The sequence below is a fragment of the Artemia sp. Qi Xiang Cuo genome, chromosome 2, assembly GCF_049724085.1.
Source record: "Artemia sp. Qi Xiang Cuo chromosome 2, ASM4972408v1, whole genome shotgun sequence".
NCBI lineage: Eukaryota > Metazoa > Arthropoda > Branchiopoda > Anostraca > Artemiidae > Artemia > Artemia sp. Qi Xiang Cuo.
The window spans coordinates 50,294,227-50,316,557 of record NC_142795.1 but is presented as its reverse complement, the minus strand read 5'-3'; the positions used below and the strand labels follow the sequence as shown (position 1 = coordinate 50,316,557).

Genomic DNA, 22,331 nt, shown 5'->3' with positions numbered 1-22,331 from the left:
ATTATTTGACTTCTATTTTTGCTCATTCTTGGCTTAATGGATCTCTTTACTTTTTTGAAAAACTTGTCTTGTGGAAAAAGCTTTTCAAAATAATCGAAATAACAAGGTGAGGCAATGGCACCTTGCCTAGCTCCTTTCTTAACTGGTACAGTTCTATCCAGTAGCCTTCCCATTTCATCTTTCTTTTGAGGGATTTTAAGTCGGACTCGTGGCTTAGGATACATACACCTTTGAGATCTGATGATAGCCGCATTTACTCCTCTTTTAGCAGCCCTTAAAAATAAGCGGGAATAGATAACAGAGTCAAAGGCGCAACGAACATCATGCTCGCCAACGCCAGTGAACTACATGTACAAAAAGCATCAAGCAGAGCATCAGTAACAATTGCAAGAGCATCTGCACATCAAAGGCCATGTTGAAAGCCAAATTGATATGGAGGCGTGTAACATTTTTCTTTCAGCTCTCTTTTGAACAATAGTTCATAAAGCTTGCATAAATTGGTTGATACAGTTATCGGTCTGATAACTGCCACAAACTTAGTTTTTCTTTTATGAAGAAATGCACCTTACTTTAATCCAATCACTTTCGATTCTTACACAGGAAACTAGAGTTTTCAGTTTCCAACGAATGATCCCCCTCCTATGTGTCTACAACTACCCGTCTATACGAAGTAGCCGAGGTGTGAATGCAGAGAGGCCACATCGTTCTTTAGCAAGTCCCTCAAATGCTAGACCTTGATCAAAATGCATCCTGTATCAGAGACGTACTCTTTTTTAGACTAATTTGTTTTCCTCTTAAAACTCAAATTAAGCCGTTCATACCAGACCCCATTAGTTACCAAACATTATGGCTTTATCACCACTATAGTATTCAGCTAATCGTCACAGCTTATCATGCAAAAAATTCCAAACTGATGCCACTGGCCGGGCAGTTTTTCCCTTCGCACATTTCAACTATGTGACTAATATTTAGTGTTAAATTACGATTTGAAATGAACCAAAAACCATTCTTACCAAAAAATAGAACGGTATTTTTGATTAGTCAGCTAATGCATCTTTGGAGGCACATGACACTAGTAATTACATGTTTAATGCTAGAGTCATATCAACTTGGATAATTGCCAACTTTACTGTTACATTTCGAAACTGGTGGGTTTTTTTTTATTATAATCTCCTAGTGTTTTTTAGAACAAGGACAAATTTAGTGACTTCCAGTACGTAAAATATACTAGAAAAAGTTCTTGATTATTTATGAGAACTTGAGATATATAGGCGCTTGTATGTAAGGCATTACTTACTTGAAGGTACAGATGAGGATTGACCAGCGCAACTTGAAGCGCTGAACGGGGAGCGCCAATCAAATGCCTTTTTACAGACTGAATTGCGTCGAAGACGTAAACTTCATGAAAAGGGAACTCCATCGGTGGTCTCAGATTCTTCTTAAATTCTGTATCGAGGAAATCCAGGAGCTCATCTCTGACTCTCTCGAATGGAGAAATCTTTCTATTTTTGGCTGCCTCCAGTAGTACCTTCAAATGAAAGTAATTAAAAAAGAAGCTCTATGGAATATGGCGGCAAAGTGAAGGATTTACCCTAAGATCATACACAACTACGGGTTTGCAAAAGGTTTATTACACTATAAATAGCTAATTGCCTAAGATCCACATCACGGGAAACGCTATACGAAATGCATTCGGACATTTGCAGCTTGAATCTTAAGACGATTGCTAAATATCGACTTCTAGAATAACTAAAAATAGTACAGTTCAAATAAGCAAGGCCGAATAAGTGTGCCAAGATCAACCTATTAATGAGAGTTATTAACAGGATATTTCCTAAGGTTGCAACAAACCAACAAGAGTGACTTTCAGGTCTAATTTTTCAAATTCTTGATGGAGAATTCCCTTGATTACCCCCCCCCCCCCCATGTACAAGTACGTCTATATTTTATAAATATAAAATAAAAACGCCCTTTTCCCTCCCAGCTTCCAAGGGCCATTCTCGTATCTGTTATTAAGATATGAATTGTCTGCATTTTATGATAGTTATCATTTTTTTTTTTTGCTTAATTAGGGGAGAATCTTGAGTATTGCTATTAGTTCGATTTAGCATTTTAGCCTTGGCTTTTACTCACACTTCGTTTTTTTTAGTGGTAGCATAAATAATAAAAGCACTTCGGATTCTGAGTAATGTAAAGAAATTCCAAATGCATGAATTTAAACAGGGATCGACAAAGGTTTGTTCCAAAAAAAGAAAACACATACCTCTTGGAGCTCAGCTTTACTCATTTTCTTCCCAATGTTAATTGTAGTATTTTCTTCTTCAGTTTCTATATGCATGTCACTAACAGTTTGAAGCTGGTGTAGAAAGTGTGCCAGCTGATCTTGAACAAAATTCATGTTTACATTTTCTCTCATCGATATAGCTGAAAGATGGATAATTCAGACATTTTCACAATACAACCAACGGTCTAAATCATAGTTTCTAAAGCTCAGTTGTTCATCATCTCCTTTTGGAGGCAAAGCAGCATTTAATGCTTTATGCTTTTTTTCTTATTCCCTGATGCTCAATGATAACTCTTATCATCTGGTAGATACTCAAATGCCTCCTGGGTAAGGGGATTGGCGGTAACACTCACTTTGGGGACCTTTGGTGTAAATTGTACTCTGTGACTTCGCTCGAGAAAGTGTGTTGGATTTTTTTTTCTTCTGCTTTTTTTTTAACTAACTCGAAAGGAAGCTTTATCATCAAGCATAGGTTTACAAAATATTATTTAAAAGAATAAAATGGAAAACTTTAGGACAGTTCAAAAGAGGAATAACGGAACCAAAACACCAATTTTTTCCAATTTTATTGATTATCTTGGCTCTAAATTCCAAAGAAGCAATACGAGTTTTATCAATGGTGTGTTTTATTTTCCCTGAATGTTTCAAGGACAGGTTAAAAATGAACCAGAAGAGAAAACAAGCCAAGCACATCGATCCATTGTTTTTTTGGCCCTAATACTTAAATAACAGGTCTTCATTCATTAAAAATATTCTTTTTGGATCAATAAACAGCAAACTTAAAACATAAGACGAATCAGAAATATTACAAAAAGAGTGAAGTAAAAAGTCAAAATAAACCAACAATTGCCCATCAAGAAGGTAGGACAGACATTCTCTCAATTCAATAGCACGTTAGGGTGTCTCAGAAAAATGCTTTTTTTCATGCTCCTCGGGTATTTTCCGATTCCGTTCGCTCCAACATAAAAAGCTGAGGATGTCAACTCAAAGACAAAATTTAAAATTCACTGACGTTGCTTCGCTGAAGAAAAAAAAAATAGAGGCCTACATCTTCTTCATAACGAAAAAAGCTTTTCGGTGATGTACGAAGTCAATGCATTTGATGCAAGCAGTTTTTTTTGTAGAAAATTTTATTATAAGAAGAAACCCGGTATTTTAACATACTATGCACCGAGTTTTGATGTCTCCAAAAAAATATTTCACACATATTAGTGCGAGAAGCTTTGTAAAGCTTACTGCATTTGGTATTCATATATCAATATGTAAAGAAAAAAACAAAAAAAAAGGTAATTTCCTATTTTGCCGCTATTTAGGTCCCAAATAAAACGAAAAAGACCAGCAAGTTTTAACTCTGTAGTTTTAGTAGAAATATTTTCAGGGACTGACTTCGAAAATGTGTTTTCTTAAAAAAAAACTTTTCTTGTTTTTTTATATATTTTTTAGTTCAATTAGTGAAATAGATAAAAAAAAATCTGTTTGTTTTTATATATAGCTTTTAATTGATTCGGAGCTATAATGAGGAATAATTCGCATTAGATAATATCTTTAAAAAAAGAATATCCCAAAAAATATTCATTTATGTATGTATATTTCGAGTAGTTTGTCTAAAATTCAGACAACGTATTATTTAAAATCACTATCACAGGACTCTTTTACTTTTTAGAAAAGCAAAGAAACAAAATTTGAAAATAAAAATCCGTTATAGTAACATTTTCAATCCATAAGCCATAATACTTCTTCAGAGGCAACGCTATAGCATTGCCTATAGTAAAGGCCATACAGCTCCATTGTTTTATTATTATTATTTTTCCCAGAGGCACTTCATATGGAAGGAGTCGTCATAGAAACTTCAAAGGGGGCTCATTCGAAGGGAAATCGAGAGTTCTAGTGCCCTTTTTAATAGTCGAAAGTGATTGGAGGGCAACTAGCCCCCCCCACGCCCATCATTACCCAAACACATCCAATCAAAATTTTCAGATAGCCATTTTGTTCAGCGTAGTTGATTTCCAGATAGAAAATATGTTTTTGAGGACACTCCCCCACAGCCCTCAGGGCAAGGGTTTTAAGTTATGCCCTGGGGCATATCTTAATAAGGTTTTTTATAGAAGGCGTTATCGTAGAAACTTCAAAAAGGACTCATTCGATTGGAAATTCAAAGGGCTAATGCCCTTTTTAATAGTCGAAAGTGATTGGAGGGCAACTAGCCCCTCAACCCATGCCCATCATTCCCCACGACACATCCAATCAAAATTTTGAGAAAGTCATTTTGCTCTGCGGAGTTGATTTCTAGATAGAAAATATATTTTTGAGGAGAACACTCCCCCACAACCCTCAGGGCAAGGGCTTTAAGTAATGCCCTGGGGGCATTTAACATTTTCATAGAAAGAGTTATCGTAGAAACTTCAAGAAGGACTTTTTCGATTGAAAAGTCAAAGGTCTATTACGCTTTTTAATTCCCGAAAGTGATTTGAGGAGAACTAAACCCCCTCTCACGCCTACCTTTTCCCCAAACACATCCAATCACAAATTTGAGATAGCCATTTTATTAAACGCAGTTTTAAGTTCTGGAAATTAGGTCTTTGAGGATGAGAACTCCCCCACAGCCCTCAGGGCAAGGGTTATAAGTTATGCCCTAGGGGCATATAAGGTTTTGTATAGACAAAGTTGTCATAGTAACTTCAAAAAGGGCTCATTCGATTAGAAATTTAAATGACTAATTCCCTTTTTAATAGTCGAAGTGATTCAAAGGCAGCTGATACCTTTTCCACGCCCATCATTTCCCCAAATAAATCCAATCAAAGTTTTTATATAGCCATTTTGTTCAATGTCGTTGAAAGTTCTGGAAATTATATGTTTGAGCAGGACACTCCCCCCACAGTCTTCAGGGGCGAGGGTTGTAAGTTATGTCCTGAGGGCATATAGAGATCTTATTGAAGGAATGCTCGTATAAACTTCAGAGGGGGCTCATTTGATTGGAAATTGAAAGTTCTAGTTCACTTTTTAAGCGTCAAAAGATATTGGAGGGTAGCCAGCTCCCCCACCCCCAAAGCCTTTTTCCCAAATGTATCCAATAAAATTTTTATATATAGCTATTTTATTAAAAATAGTTCAAAGATCATATAACAAAAATTCCGGTGTTGACACAACCCCTCAGGGCCCAGGGGCAGGCGTTGTAAGCTATGCCTTTGGGGCATACATGGTTCTTATGGAAGTAATACTCGTATTAACTTCAAAGAAGGCTCATTTGATTGGAAATTGAAAGTTCTATTTCACTTTTTAAGAGTCAAAAGAGATTGGAGGGGAACTAACCCCCCCACGCCCTTTTTTCCTTAAACCCATCCGATAAGAACTTTGAGATAGTCTTTATTAAAATAGTTCAATGACCATATAACGAAAACTCAAGGGTCAAGACAACCACCCAGGGCCCGAGGGCAGGTGTTGTAAGTTATGCCCTGGGGGAATATATGGTTCTTATTGAAGGGATTCTCGTAAAAAATTCAAAGATGGCTCATTTGATTGGAAATGGGAAGTTCTAGTTCAGTCTTTTAGAGTCAAAAGAGATAGGAGTGCAACTAGCCCCCCCACGCCTCTTTTTCCCCAAATGCATCCAATAAAATTTTTTAGATAGCCATTAAGTTAAAAATTGTTCAAAAGTTAGATAACGAAAACCCAGGTGTCGTCACACCCCCCCAGGGCCCGGGGGCAGGCATTGTAAGTTATGCCCTGGGGCATATATTGTTCCTATGAAAGGGATACTCGTATAAAATTCAGAGAGGGCTCATTTGATTGGATATTGAAAGTTCGAGCTCACTTTTTAATAGTCAAAAGAGATCCGAGGGCAGCTAGCCCCCCCCCACGCCTTCCTTTTCAAAACCCATCTGATGAAAATTTCGAGATAGACATTTTGTTGAAAATAGTTCAAAGGTCGAATAACGAAAATTCCAGTGTCAATAGAACCTCCCAGGGCACAGGGGAAGGCGTTCTAAGTTATGCCCTAAGGGCATGTATGGTTCTCATGAAAGGGATGCTCGTATAAACCTCATAGAGGGCTCATTTGATTGGAAATTTAAAGTTATAGTTGACTTTTTGAGAGTAAAGAGTGTTAAAATAGCCCCCCCCCGCTCTCTTTTCCCCAAACCCGTCCGCTACAAATTTTGAGGTAGCCAGTGTTTTGGAAATTGTTCAAAAATTAGATAACAAAAAATTAGATAACAAAAAAATAGATAACAATTTGATATTGTTTATACTTTCCAAGACTGTTCAAGACGCATATAGTTTTCAGTAAAGCGTCACTGACGTGTTAGGTTTTAGACTTTTACAGTGAGAGAAGGAGATCATACCCAAACTCTTGTTTGTGGTTATTTTTTTTCGTTTTAAGCTTGATTTGCATACTCAATTTAAGTTTCTCTCGTTTTAAGATTTATTTATTAATTTACATTAATATCTATTGTATGTTTGTTTGCATTAATTGCTTATTTAATTTCTGTTCGTTTTAAGTTTCATTTGTACTTCAATAGGAAAATATTTTTTTCGCCTTAAGCTGGATTTTCATATTCAATCTAAGCATTACTCGCTTAAGATCTATTTATTCATTTATATTATTACTCGTTGTATATTTTGGCTATGATTGTTTATTTAATTTCTGTTCGTTTTGGGTTTCGTTTATTCTTTAATAATAATTTCTAGTGGTTTTGAGGTTGAATTTTAAAAGGTATTTGTATCTGTTGAGCTTAACTTTAAAATGGCCTTTACTTTTATTTGAAAAATTATTTTTCGGAAATTTTTTTTTTTTTAATTAATCCTATAAAAAGGTCTTCTTTTGTGAAACAGCCTAAAGAAACGTACCTCGCAGCAAGATTGGCACCACACTTAAACACAAATATAACCAATTTTAACTATTGTATTTTCTTACTACTAGGCTTTGTTCTGCATTAATTTGTGCATATTTTGGTTGTTTTTGTAGCAGTAATTTCATGTCAGTCATAAAAAACGTAATAGTTGGATCCATATCTGACAAAAGCTGTGATCACATAAAATATATTGAAAACGCATGATCTAAAAAAACAGTTTGTCTTAAGCCTTTTTGAAGAATAATGAGTAGAAAGACGGTAAAAATAAAAAGGGCATTACAATAATCTGTTAGCATATTAATAATCAATAACATCAAATTTAAAAGATAGCAAAAGGAACGGATGTCCATGTTGCAGCCAATGAACCCAGTGGATCTGAAAATAATCCATGTTTGATCTTAACATTACAATAATTTCAAACAGTTCGTGAAAACGAGCTGTAAAATAAGGAGCGACCCGACTCAATAGTAACCAAAACCCTAAAAAACGTAATTTTGATACCAACAGATATATCAAAAGAATTGGAGTTTTTTGCTGATTTCTAATTTTTATGTTTCATTAAGTTTAGTCTTACCCATCAAAGGTTATGAATCAGAAAAAATTTGCCTGATTTTTGAAAAAAGGGAGACACCCCCTAAAAGTCACAGAGTCTTAATGAAAATCACACCATCAAATTCAGCGTATCAGAGAACCCTACAGTAGACGTTTCAAGCGCCTGTCTGAAAAAATGTGGAATTTTGTACCTTTTGCCAGAAGAAAGATCACGAATGTGTGTTTATTTATTTTTTTTTTTTTCATCAAGGGTGATCGTATCAACCCACTGATCCTAAAATATCGTAAGGGGGCTCATTCAAACAAAAATTAAAAGTTCTAATGCCCTTTATAAGTGACCAAAAAAATTGGAGGGCAACTAGGCCCCGTTCCATGCCCTTTTTTTCTCAAAATCGTCCGATCAAAACTTTTAGATAGCCATTTTGTTCAGCATAATTGAAAGGCCGAATAACTATAACTTTGGGGATATCATAACCCTCCCACAGCCCCTGGGGAAAGGTCTAAGTTACCAAATTTGCCCATTGTTTACACACAGTATTTGCTCTTGGGAAGTATCCATACATTTTTCGGGGGGGGGGGGGGAGCGATTTTCTGCTGGTGGGATTTTCCATGGGGAAGGAAGTTCCCAGGGGGTGAATTTTCAAGGGAAAATTTTACACTGGGGGAATTTGCCAGAATTTCTTTACGAAATTCTTCTTATGTCTTGCTTTTTCAATGCCGACTCAGTTTTTCGAGTGGAGATGTTATGGGTAATTACCCAGGGTGAATTTTCACCAGGATTTAATTGTCTACAGAATAAATCCTTGGGAGGAGGGATTTTTTTCGTGGAGGAGTAGCAAGATTCCCTGTAATTATTTAAAAAACGATCAGAAATTTCATAGAAAAAACAAGTTTTTTCAACTGAAAGTAAGGAGCAATATTAAAACTTAAAACGAACAGAAATTATTACGTATATGAAGAATACTGCCCGCTCCTCAACATCTCGCTCTTTACGCTAAAGTTTTTAGTACTTTTAAAAAAGCTTTTTGTTCTAATTAAACGACTGTTGTGTTTCAGGAAACATCTTTAAAGAATTTGGAAAAAACTCAAACTTTATCGTAAAGAGCGAGGTGTTGAGGAGGGGCCAGCCCCCTTCATTTACGCAATAATTTCTGTTCATTTAAAGTTTTAATGTTGGTCCTTACTTTCAATAGAAAAAACTTGTTTTTTCAATTAAATTTCGTACAAAGATACCTTAAAATTTGTTTCAACTATGGATATATGAGGAATACTTCATATTTTATGTATCTCTAGTACTTTCTGGCTGATAGAAAATTCAACAACAAAAAATACTGCTTCAGTACTATTCTTATTCAGGATTTAGTAGACGAAACTCTCCAGATAATTACCACAACAGGTGCAACCACTTCAGTTCAAAATATCGATAAACTATTGGGAAGGTAAACAGATTTCAAGCATCTGCAGCTTCATAATCTAACACTTTTTTATTGTAACCTATCGTCATATACATTGACACGTCGCTAAAATCGATTCGAATGAAAATTTAGACCATCAAAATAGTGAGTTTGATATTCCTCCTCAGCTAAAGAAAGCTTCTCTTTGTCTAATACATGTGATTCTACTTAAAATTGATTTGTAACGCTTAAATGCGCGTTCATGTACAACATAAACATAAGCTAATCATAGGGGATCTATACGACTAACAATGCACTAAAAGCCTAAAAAGCATGAATTTGTAACTAATAATAATAAAAAATACCTTGTCCAGCTGATTTCCTTCTGGGAAAATCTCCCTCCCTCTCAGAAAATTACCCCGGAAAAATACCCTCCCCCCGTATTTAAAATTGTGCAAAGAAAAGTAGGGAAAAGAAGAAATTTTAAAATGTTCTACCTATATTTCAAAATATAGGAAGAAAATATAGAGGAATTCCGCAGGGTGGATTTTTCGTGGGGGTGGGGATTTATAGGGGGAATTTTATGGGGAAGGGAATTTCCAGGAGAGAATCAGTCTGAAACCTAAAGGTAATACTAATAAAAAGACCCATGAAAGCTGAAAAAGAGAATTGTACTTGAAAATGACTTTACGTGTGTAAATGCAGTATGTGTGTAGAATAAAAGATAAAGTAGAATTGAAAAAGAAGAGTTAAACTTACCATTGAGTGTGACTACTGTTTCGCTAACTCTCCTTGTCAATTCTTCCCTCGATGAGAGTCGCAGGAGCTGGAATGTTGTCTTATAGGCATCTGTATCGGATATTAGACTTCCAAAAGCCATGATATATGTTTCTCTGAACTAGAGAAAAGAGTTTCAATTTAGATCATAGCAGTTGTAACATAGAAAAACGAAACGAAAAGTCTAGCACTATCCCTTTTTTAAAACATGTCCCTCTGGTTTGGTTTTGTTCTATTATTTCGTTCCTATTCTTCACACCTAAACTTTTCCTTTCACGGAGTTCTTTCTTACATAAATAAATGTGAAAATTTTGCTGCTTAAATTAAAGGTTTAACAGAAAAAAAATTCAGAGAAAAGTAAAAAACGACATAAAAGCTAACGAGTATCTTGTTTGATTACCTTGTTAATTACCGAGCAGCCCCAGACGTAGCTGAGATTTAAATTCGTTATTACGTAATTCCTTAAAACTTGGTTTAAGTTCATTCCAAAGCTTAGTCCCTCTATAAATAGCTGAAAAAGGAGCCAACTTGAACCTAGACAAGAAACCTCAATATCTATTCTTGCCAGAGTACAGTGATAAGCAGTCTTGTCTGAGTACTGTGATCAGGAATGCTAGGCCTCTCCCGAAATACTCCTGTAAAGCAATCTGGAAGGCACACATTACTATACTCATGCATAAAAACCATTGCAGACAGAAGCTTCGATCCGAAGGTCTAACTTACTTATTTGCATATATTTTAAGCTGTAAAATTAGACCGAAATAAACGAAATATTTTCATAGAATATAAGTATTATTAGCTTGTACAATTTTTGCCACTTGAGGCTTAGAAAATGTTAGCTGTACTTAAATAGAGTGGCGGGGCAAATCCCAAGGAAATAAAAAGCTGTAGAAAAGAAATTTTCCAAACGAAACTCTAAATCTAACTACTGAAAATATACAACGATAAATAATAGAACTAGGTATATGACACCATCACGATACATCCATGTAAACGTCTTGGGTTTAATATACCATTTTTTATTATTCAAGTAAGAATTAAAAATTTAATATTAGGGATTGAAAAATGGAAATTTAAACATCCATTGTATCGTAAATACACATTAAAAATTAACTGAGGCACATCCAGTCTTCGTTACTGCTGAAATTTTTTTCAGAAATACAATTACTATGCTTTTAAATACTGAAAAAAAAAGAAAGACAAGAGTGTCACTCCATGCTCTTTTTTGCAATATGAAATAATAAAAAATGTCTTTTTGGCCTGAAAATACAAAATGCAAAATGCTTTTGACTTCTACAGTCAAACAATACAAAAAAAATACGCATTTAAAAAAGATACGAGACTTACAAAATTTCGAAATTTAATTTTCTCAAGAATCAAACATATAGGATACTGAAGTTTGGTAGACACAAGAAGAGCCTCAAAATGCGAAAGGAAAATGATCAGAAATTTTCCAACGCTTGTTAATCTTTCAAACAGTTCGTGGTAACGAATCAAACAGTTCGTGGTAACGAACTGTAAGTAAGGAGCGACCCGGCTCAATGGTAACCGAAACTCTAGAAAACGGGTTATTGATACCAATAGATATATCAAAAGAATCAGATTTTGATGCTGACTTCAAATATATAATTTTCATCAAGTTTAGTGCTACCCATCAAAAGTTAAGTGCCTGAGAAAATTTGGCTGATTTTCAAAAAAAGGGGGAAAGACCCCCTAAAATTTATAGGACCTTAATGAAAATCACACCATCATATTCAGCGTATCAGAGAACCCTACTGTAGAGGTTTCAAGCTCCTATCTACAAAAATGTGGAATTTTACATTTTTTGGCAGAACTTGGATGAAGATCACGGATCTTCAAGATCACGGATGCGTGTTTATTTGTTTTTTTTGTTTGTTAGTTTTTTTTTCCCCCAGGGGTGATCGTATCGACCCAGTGGTCCTAGAATATCGTGGGAGGGCTCATTGGAAAGGAAATTTAAAGTTATAGTGCTCTTTTTGAGTGACCAAAAAATATCGAGGGTAACTAGGCCCCCTCCCACGCTTATTTTTTTCCCAAAGTCACCCGATCAAAATTTTGAGATAGCCATTTTGTTCAGCATGGTCGAAAATATGATAAATATGTCTTTTAGGATGACTTAATCCCCGAAGTTCCCAGAGGGAGGGCTAAAAGTTATGAACTTTACCCAATGTTAACATATTGTATTGGTTATTGGGAATTATACAGATGTTTTAAGTAGTTTTTTTTTCTTGTTGGGGGTGGGATGTGGGGGTAGGTGTTTATGTTGGAGGATCTGTTCATGAAGGAAGTTTTAATGGGGGAATGGAAATTGCCATGAAGTGGGCGCCGGACTTGCCCGCATTATTTATTGGTTATTGGGAAGTATACAACCATTTTCAGGAAGGATTTTTTCTGGAGGGGGGGGCTGGAGGAGGGGGTTACTCTGGAGAATATTTCCGTGGAGGATGTTTCTTTGGGGTAAGGGAAATTTCTATGAAGGGGGCGCCGGATTTCAAAGCATTATTTAAGAAACGATAAGAAATTAAATAAAAAAAAACAAGTTTTTTCAACTGAAATGTAAGAAGGAATATTAGAACTTAAAACGAACAGAAATTATAACGTATGTGAGGGGGTTCTCCCCCAAGTCAGTACCTCGCTCTTTACGCTACAGTTTTTTTTTAGTGCTTTCAAAAGAGCTATCTATTCTAATTAAACGGCCTTTGTGATTCAGGGGTTTCTGAATCAAAATTTTTTTAACTTTTAACGTAAAGAGCGTGGTATTGACTAAGGGAGAACCCCTTCATATAAGTAATAACATATACGTAATAAAAAAACAATAAAAAAACAAGCGATACGGCTCAATAGTAATCGAAACTTTTAAAAACGCAATTTTGATGTCAATAAATGTATCAAAAGAATGTGTTTATAATGATGATCCCAAATATATAAATTTTATTAAGTTTAGTATTACTCATCAAAGGCTACGAGCCTGAGAAAATTTACTCGATTTTTTAAAGAGGGGGGAAACATCCCCTACAAGTGAAATAATTTTAATGAAAATCACACCGTCAGATTCAGCGTATCAGAAAACCCTATTACATAGGTTTCAAGCTCATATCTGCAAAAATCTGCAACTGTATTTTTTGCCAGAAGAAAAATATACGAATATAGAAGTTAGTTACGTAAGTTAATTTGTAAAGACATCCATTTAGCAAAAGGAAAGTAAAATTTTTATACAAATAAAAGCTGCATTAACTAAAAAACGATCAGAAATTAAATAAAAAAAACAAGTTTTTTAAACTGAAAGTAAGGAGCGACATTAAAACTTAAAACGAACAGAAATTATTCCGTATATGAAAGGGGCTGTCCCCTCCTCAACGCCTCGCTCTTTACGCTAAAGTTTGACTCTGTCTCACAACTTTATTTTTTAAAACAATAAAAAACTTTAGCGTAAAGAGCGAGGCGTTGAGGAGGGGACAGCCCCTTTCATATACGGAATAATTTCTGTTCGTTTTAAGTTTTAATGTCGCTCCTTACTTTCAGTTTAAAAAACTTGTTTTTTTTATTTAATGTAAGTAAGGAGCGACCCGGCTCAAAAGTAACCGAAACTCTACAAAACGGTATATATTGGTCTTTTTTTAGACCGATAGATACATCAAAAGAATCAGATTTTTATGCTGATTCCAAATATACAAGTTTCATCAAGTTTAGTCTTATCCATCAATACTTAAGAAAATTTGCCTTATTTTCGAAAAAAGGGGGAAACACCCCCCTATGAGTCATAGAACTTTAATGAAAATCACATCATCAGATTCAGCGTATCATAGAACCCTACTAAAAAAAAGTTTCAAGCTCCTATCTGCAAAAATGCGGAATTTTGTAGTTTTTGCCAGAATAAAGATCTTGGATGCGTGTTTATTTTTTGTTTTTTCGTTGTTTTTTTTTTTGTTTTTTTTTTCAGGGGTGATCGTATCGACCCAATGGTCCTAGAATATCGCGGGAGGACTCATTCAAAATAAAATTAAAAGTTCTAGAGCCCTTTTTAAGTGACCAAATAAATGAAGGGCAACTAGAACCCCTCCCATGCTCATTTTTTCCCCAAAGTCACCCGATCAAAATTTTGAGATAACCATTTTTTCAGCATAGTCAAAAATACAATAACTATGATCTTGGGGATGATTTAATCCCCCACAGTCCCCGGGGGATAGTTCTGAAAGTTGTGAACTTTGCCCAATTTTTACAGATAGTATTGGTTATTGGGAAGTATTCAGAAGTTTTCAGGGGAGGGAGGGGATTTTTTCTGGTAGTTAGGGGGGGTGGGTAGTTCGGGGGCTACGTGGGAGGATCTGTCCATGGAGGAAGTTTTCATAGGGGAAGGGACATTAGTATGGAGGGGGCGCCAACTTTCCCAGCATTATTTAAAAAAAATTATCAGAAATCAAATATAAAAAAAACAATTTTTTCGACTGAAAGTAAGGAGCAACATTAAAACTTAAAACAAACAGAAATTGTTACTTATATGATTGGGTTCGCCCCCTAGTCCTTACCTCGCTCTTTACGCTAAAGTTTTTTTTTATTTTAATCAGATCTATTTATTCTAATTAACGACCTTTGCGATTAAGAGGTCATTCTTGAAGAATTGGAACAAACTTTGAACTTTAGCGTAAAGAGCGAGGTATTGACTAGGGGGCCAACCTCCTAATATATGAAAGGGACTGTCCCCTCCTCAACGCCTCGCTCTTTATGCTAAAGTTTGACTCTGTCTCACAACTTTATTTTTTAAAACAATAAAAAATTGAGCCATTGTGCAGAAGTGATACCAAGTTAAAGGGGGAAAAAAATAAAGCAATAATCCTAAAATACTTTATTTTTTACTGCAAAAGTGTCCTTATTGGGTTTGCTTTTTCTGTACCAAAATAACTCCTATGTTATTTTGTATTTCCAATAAAACGTTAGTTTTCTATAATCCTAGAAACATAGGGAAACATAATTAGTTGGTTTATTTGTACTAGTTTTATTGATATACATTAGAAAGGCTGTGAAGTAAAAATTTTTGTCCGTTTTAAGTTTCAACTTCGCTCTTTACTTCCCTCGGGAAAACTTTTTTTTTTTCAAATGAATCTTTGCTCGTTTTTTATTAAAATTTAATGTAGAAACAGCGTCGCCAAGATCTTTTTTATTTACACGAAATAATTTATGTTCGTTTTAAGCTTTAATATCCCTCCTTACTTTCAGTTGAAACCTATTTTTAATACAATTTCTAATCATCACCGATCTAGGAGAGAGAAGACACCTTTAGAAAATCCTGCAGACAACCTTGACAGCTACGAAAAACTTTCAGTTTATAACAGAAAGTTTATTATCCATGCTTAGAAAACAATACACGTTTTTCAGGAACGCTTGTTTATCGATGAACAAAAAGCTGTTTTTACTCGGCCAACTTCGCCTGAAAAAGCCATAATGAAGGCAGGGCTTTATAAATCTCCTACTGACTAGCAAAACTAGAAGGCTACTGTAACAAAAGAGAGCTGTTTAAGTGCTCATTTAAAAGCTTATTTTTATACCTAATCGCTTTTATAAATTTGACTTGATAGCATGTACCCATAAAGTGCACTTTCGGTTATTTTCCCTTTTTTTCAATTGAAAAAAAGTGTCTTCCAATGAAATGACCAAAAGTGTCTTCCAATGAATGTTTTCAAAACCTAGGCAGGAGCAAAAAACTGGGGGGGGGGGGGTAAGGACGCCCCTTCCCCTCAATTAACACCGTTAGAATTAGCACACATGCCTCATCGCAGAATGAAGTTTGAAGGTTCAATTCAAAACTGTTGATCATTCAAGCTTAATTTTTGGTAGATTTTTAGTTGAAAGGTTTTTAGTTTTAGTGAACTTGTTTTCGCAACAATGTTTTACTTTTAAGATGAGCAGACGATTTTTGAAACTTACAAAGAGGGTTGGGGGGGGATGTATGTGCAAGGGGTTCTTATAAACCTCAAGTCAAGGGCTTTGGACGGTAATTATTGTAATGGTACCGTTTTGTGTTTCCAACTTTTCCACTTAAGAAGTGGCATTAAAAAAACCGTTTTTAGTGCTATATGGCCATTATGGATGGCAGAACTGATAAAAAACACGTAGATATGACTACTAGCTTTAAAATGAGCCTTCCCGGGGTATGCATTAAAAAATGAGTCATCACATTTGCAAAAATAGTGGCTTATCTGAAAGTAATCACAAGAAGGGACAAATCGTGATTGAAAAAAAGCAGGAATCGAGCGCAAAATAACATAATTTAATATATTGGTGTTTGTAGGACTTTAAATGCGTAGCTTATAAAGGGGACCTGGAGGAGGAACATACGGGACGTAATCTTGCAAAACTACAGTTAAGAGTTTTAGACCACAATTATTACAATGACACCGTTTTATGCTTCCAAAATTTTCGACTTAAGAAGTGGCACCAAAAGTGTTATTTTCAGTGCAATACCTCACTTACGAATGGTGGAAATGATAAAAAGCACGTAGATATGAGGAATAATATTCAAATGAGCCACTAAACATCACTCTAAAAATTTCGGGTAGCCCACTAGCCCCAGCTTTTCTACTTGAGACATGGCACCAAAAGCGCAATTTTTAGTACCATTTGAAACTTGCAGATGGTGGAATTTATAGGAAGAACGTAGGTATGAGCAATATCTCTTAAACGAGCTATTAGGAATCTATCTACGATGTTGTAACCCGCTAGCACCACCCCTGGAGAAATGGCATAGTGCCATTTTTCGAGTCATATGGCACTTACAGATGGCAGAATTTATAAGAACCATGTATATATGAGAAATAGCTTTTGAATGAGCTCTTGATGTTCTGGTAAACCTCTAGGCCTGGAAAAACAAAGAAAAAAAAGACTGTTTTAATGTTTTTTAACTTTTAGTTACTATGGGCTGTGGTTCGCTCTTTACTAGGTTGCAGCTACTGCTTCAATCATGATAAAGAGTTCGTTGCAAATTCTCCTACGAAACTAATTAACATAGAAATTTGTGAAATCTAATAGATGGTATAATTTGTAAAAACCTAGTAAATATAAGCAAAAGCTTTTAATTGAGCCATTAAACATGTATCTACGATGGTGTGGTAGCCTGCTAATATTCCAGAAGCTTACTGTTGAGCATACGATTTATGAAACTTACTAAGGGGGCTGGGAAGAGGAGTGTACGGGAGTGGTTCCTATAACCTCCAGTTAAGGGTTTTGGAACATAACTATTACAATAGTACCTGTTTTTTACTTCAAAGCTTTTCCACTTAAGAAGTGGCACCAAAAGTGTTGCTTTCAGAGCTATATCACACTTACGGATGGTAGAATTGATTAAAAAAAAAACAAGTAGGTATGAGCAATAGCTTTCAAATGGGCCATTAAACATCACTCTTAAAAGTTCTGATAGCCCAATAGCCCCAGCTTTTCCACTTAAGACATGACACCAAAAGTGCCGTTTTTAGTGCTATTTGGAACCTGCAGGTGGTGGAATTTATAGGAAGAACGTAGATTAGAGCATATGTCTTTAATATGAGCTTTAAAAAACCTGTCTACGATGTTCTGGTAGCCCGCTAGCGCCATCTCTTGAGAAATGGCACAAAAAGTGCCATTTTAGTGTCATATGAAACTTACAGATAGTGTAATTTATAAAAAGCACGTAGATATGATAAATGGCTTTTGAATGAGCAATTAAGCATCTCTCTATGAGGTTTTGGTAACCCGCTAGGCCTGGACAAAAAAAGGGAGACAGTTCAGTGCTACCCATGCAAAAAAGTGATTTTCCTTGTTGTTCAAAGAGGGGGATTGTAATTTCCCTGCACTAGGTTATCGACCATGCTGATTCCAACGGTACAATTTTCATTTCGATCTGACGCCATTTTCAAGGGGTTTCAGGATTTTTTTTTCTAAATCACCATACATTTCTTTTTGCAATAAACTTTTATTTTTAAGACGAACAAAAATAATAGTTACCATTCCTGAATCCGAGTCAGATGGCAATTTTCTTTCAATAGACATTTTTTTTTTCAAAACGTTTTTTTTAAGTTCTAGTTACTATGGGCTGTAGTTCGCTCTTTACTGGGTTGCAACTCCTGCTGCAACCATGATATAAAGGCTGATATTAGTGATAAATGAAAATTGAAGTATATAATCAATTAAAGTTTGGAAATATACTCGCTTTCTTTCTAAATACTACTACTACTACTACTACTACTAACAGTTACAGCACCAATACAGCACCAAGCCGCCTGAGGTCGACAGAGCTATCCCTCCTCCTCATCCATCCCAATCAGTAGTATTTCATAATGTTCCGGCATTATTCATTAAACAAACGAATGTAGGGAGGAAAAGTAGAAACAAAACATACACAAAAAAGAAAAAAAACCTACAAAATCCTCCGCCCCCCCTCTTCAAATCTACGCTAGATTTTAAGGAGAAATTTTCGTATTTTGAAATTTTTCTGTTGAATGTTCACTGGTAGATGGTTGAAAAACTGGAAATAAACAGAAATTTCCAAATATCGTTTCAGATATCGATATTCAAGTTTCGATGTTCACGTTTCTTCAATGTTTGATTTTTGGTCCGATATAAAGATATATCAAGTTTAATATTTAATATCGCCCAGCTTTAAATTTTTAAAGTGAATTCTTATAACAAGAAGCTGTTAGCTAACCGTAATGTTATTTGCGTCAAATCGCTTTTATGGTGTTCATGTTTCCTGGAAATTGTACATAGGATAGTGGGTTTGTTATATCAAAGTATTGTAAGAAGATAATAAGAGTATAGTAATCCAAGAAGATTAATGATGAAGCTAATTAGTGATTTATGATTTTGAGTGATTATTGAAGAATAAAGATTTCAAAAGATAAGATCGAACTTGCTGGCGATGTGAGGTTTCTGTGAACTGCCAAATCAACTTCAGCTACCACCCCCACCCCTTCAATCACAAAATCGGCTACCCCCACCCCCCGAGAAAAGATACTGCCTATGCCCATGAAGTCAAGCAAGATTATGATTTTGATCAAAACGATGCCACCATCAAAAAGATGCCAGAGCTTCATTTAATGTTGTGGTAGTTTACTATTGAACCATCATTAATGCAAGTGAAATTGAAATCATAATGCCGCTTGACTTGGCAATGATTCATTTTGAATTACCACCATGTTAAACAAAACTCAAAAATCTTCTTGAAGATAGGAAAAATGATGGGTTTCTGACTGGAGATAGACTAATAGGCCTAACGCAATTTCAACTTGAAATGAATGCACTCTAACTCACAACGATTAATTTTTCAGTGCAATAATATCCTGCTATGGGTATTCAAATACCAATTTCCGCACGCAAATAGGCCCGTCCTGAATCAAAACATTCCAGAACACATGTGAACATATTTCAAATTTTGCGATCAAGAGAAACTACCATCTAAGCTGCTATGTTACTTCCCGCCACGAAAGAAAAGATTACAGGGCAGGATTTAGGCAGAAAAAAGATTGCAGGGCAGGCAAGATTACAGGATTTAGGGACCACTGTGACTTTAGGGACCAATGCACGACCCCTGCAATCTTTTTAAAACCTCCCTTTTTATATCCTTCCAAGATGTCTCAGTTTCCTGTAAATCCTTCTCACAATCTCCTCCCACCCAATTCGGAGACGAAAATTCTTTTTAAAAACAAAACAAAGAATATAATTTGTAGGTACATACCTGTTTACCTAAGGGTACACTGGGTAAACCACTGGCTATTTTATTAAGAGCTCCAACGAATCCGTTAAATTTGCTTAAATGTTTATGAAGTTTTTCCAGCGACTCCTCAAGATATTCCTAAGAGAAAAGTAGATGTTATAATGTGAGAGTAAATGATACAATTCAGCTAAAAAAAACAAAAAAAAACAAGACAAATGTCTCCTAAAAGCGAAAACAGGAAAGTTGAATAAGGCAAGGAATATTATTCCTTAGACCTTTTCGAGGAACTCCATATGAGACTGAATTATGTTACTCGTATAATAACTGTAATGGAAATACAGAGGCAGCAAAAAGGAGGAAGGGAAAGCAGGAAGAGGAGCATAGTTTAAGAGACTAGTTAGGTGGGTATGACGAAAGAATAGCTCATATTTGTCCAACGATAATTCGAAGCCTATTATTTATTTTGTTGTACAACATTGGCATTTTGAATCCCCAAATAATTGAGGATTCATTTTGAACTCATTCAAAAGTTGCCAAACTATTATTATTGTAACGCAATCCTATTTTTTTACAAAAAAAATAAATACAACATCGTTTTTATCAAATAAAAAGGGTTATTCAGCTTTTTGATAAGAAATAATTTTTAAAATGAGAGTGACAAAAAGTAAGTTACACAAATCTTCTAATAGGATCTTACAAAATTAGGAACAATAATTTAGATCTGAAGCTTTTGTCACCAAGCATTGATTTGAATACCGAGTGGCATTATTTTAATTGACAGGCTGTCAGTTGCTCTTGTCAAGATTTCGTTTTACCAAGCAAAAAAAAACAATTTCAAGGGAAAATTGTGCCTATTTTACCAATTTTTAGTTATGCTGCAGGGTAGTATTATATTATACCATCGCTAACCAAACATAACGTTTGGTTACGTTTGGAATAGACTTTTTTTGTCCATTTGGATCCCATGTTTGCAGGAACCCATAAGTACTCTATCAATACAAGAAGGAATGACTGAACATAATAAGAGTGTATCTATAAACTGTTCTAAAAGTTTCAGAATTGCTGTAGTTAACCAAGGATTATTCTTTTGTCAATGGGAATTGTCAAAACAATTCGAAAGATTGTGATCCCAGCGGAAGTGGTACAGTCCTAGGGTTCTCCAGCAAAAAAAGAAAAATTAAGCGAGGCAAGAAATACTTTTCTCCTGGAGTCTTTATCTACGGAGAAAGAAAAACGTAAAAAAGTAGCCTTAACAAAACATATAAAGAACCAAACGCTACACAAAAAAAAGAAAAAAAGAAAAAAAAGGAAGAAAAGCAGTTTGTAGATTCAGCAGCTCTTTTTATTTTCCTTCTGTTTTTGGCTGAGAAAGAAGATTAGAATAGGTTTTAATCGCACTTAATTTTTTTAACTTCAGAAGATCGATGCATCATTGATTAATTATTTTATGGTTACGACTGCACCTATTTTTATGAGCATATCCAATCTTAAATGAATTCCCACATCCAAGTTCAACAGGAAAATTACTACTTGTTTAACAGTAAATATTCTCCCCAACCCTCTACTTTTTATTTGGTTTTGCATGGGATGAATTTTGCTTTATACCTCTGATTCCCAAAACGGTCCAGGTACACCCCCAGGCGTCCATGGGAGATTTGGCGGTATTTACGTTGGCGGGACAAAAAAAGGGGTTGGCATTTCAAAAGCAGGGCTCCACAAAAATTTATCTGGTTTGCTGGATTGACTTCACCTATCAATGCAGGCGGATAATATTTTAAAAGGCTCAGTGACTATTACTTGTAAAAACTTGCATATTTCATATTCAGTAGGCTACAACGTGTCGAGAGGTGCAAAAAGACGAAATACGACTTGCGGTATGTTTGTTTACAGTATTGCATGAACTTGTTTGATCCTTCACCCAAAATAAATCCGACTACCAAGGATAAACGTTGCTTATTTGTTTGGAAATTCAAAAAGAGACGAAAAAACAGGGCAAAATGAATCAATGTTAATATTTGCCGGTTTCAGAAAAAGTAAATATTTAACTGCCGATTTGTTATACATACTTTTATTTTATTTATTATTATGCATTTATTGTACATGTAAGCAACAAAAAATGGACAAATTACACAAAAAAAACACGTAGATGCAAAAGGTGAGACTTATTCCTTAAAGAAATCTCTTCCAACCCAGCTACGTTATATCTGTGTTGTGTTAAATATTTATCATGTTTGCGTGTAGTGGGTACGTATTAAAAACTAATTACTGAACAGAGTCATTATTAGATACTCCCATAAAACAGCAGAAAGCCAAGAAAGGTCCAACTTTTTGTGCCTACTTTATTAGTAATTTTTCTTTTGATTGCCCCACTGTGTGGTGGCTCACTAATAATTAAATATATCTTCATAAATTGTACGTTTCTTTACATAGTCGTACCGTGCATCAAAGTAAAAATCAACAATTAGAATCACAGGGTTTTGCATCAAAATATTATTTAGACGAATCTTCTATCGAATTTACAGAAATATACCAAAATATAATTAAAGATAAAACATTTTACATTACATAATGGTCTGTTCAGCCTTTCCATAAAATTCCATTATGGATCTCAGCAATTCATTATTTTTAATAATTAGAATCAGTTTACCGCCGGTATTTCGTTTATTTCATTGCAATAATTAATCAGCCCTATTATGTTACAATAGCCATATTTTGTTAAGAAAAATCGCCTTAAGATTACTAAAACAAAGTCGTTTTTTTTTATTTACAGG

At 35.0% G+C, this 22,331-nt stretch overlaps 1 protein-coding gene across 1 annotated transcript in view; it reads right to left on the bottom strand.

Moving 5' to 3' along the window:
• The window catches only part of LOC148955336 (origin recognition complex subunit 3-like), a 61,202-nt gene that overhangs the window by 34,684 nt on the left and 4,187 nt on the right, over positions 1-22,331 (bottom strand). Inside the window, exons 2-5 of the mRNA XM_089108162.1 lie at positions 19,582-19,698; positions 9,840-9,978; positions 2,264-2,424; positions 1,298-1,528 (exon numbers count right to left, since the gene is read on the bottom strand). Coding sequence (XP_088964288.1) covers positions 1,298-1,528; positions 2,264-2,424; positions 9,840-9,978; positions 19,582-19,698 — 648 coding nt within the window. The remainder of the gene's footprint in view (positions 1-1,297; positions 1,529-2,263; positions 2,425-9,839; positions 9,979-19,581; positions 19,699-22,331) is intronic.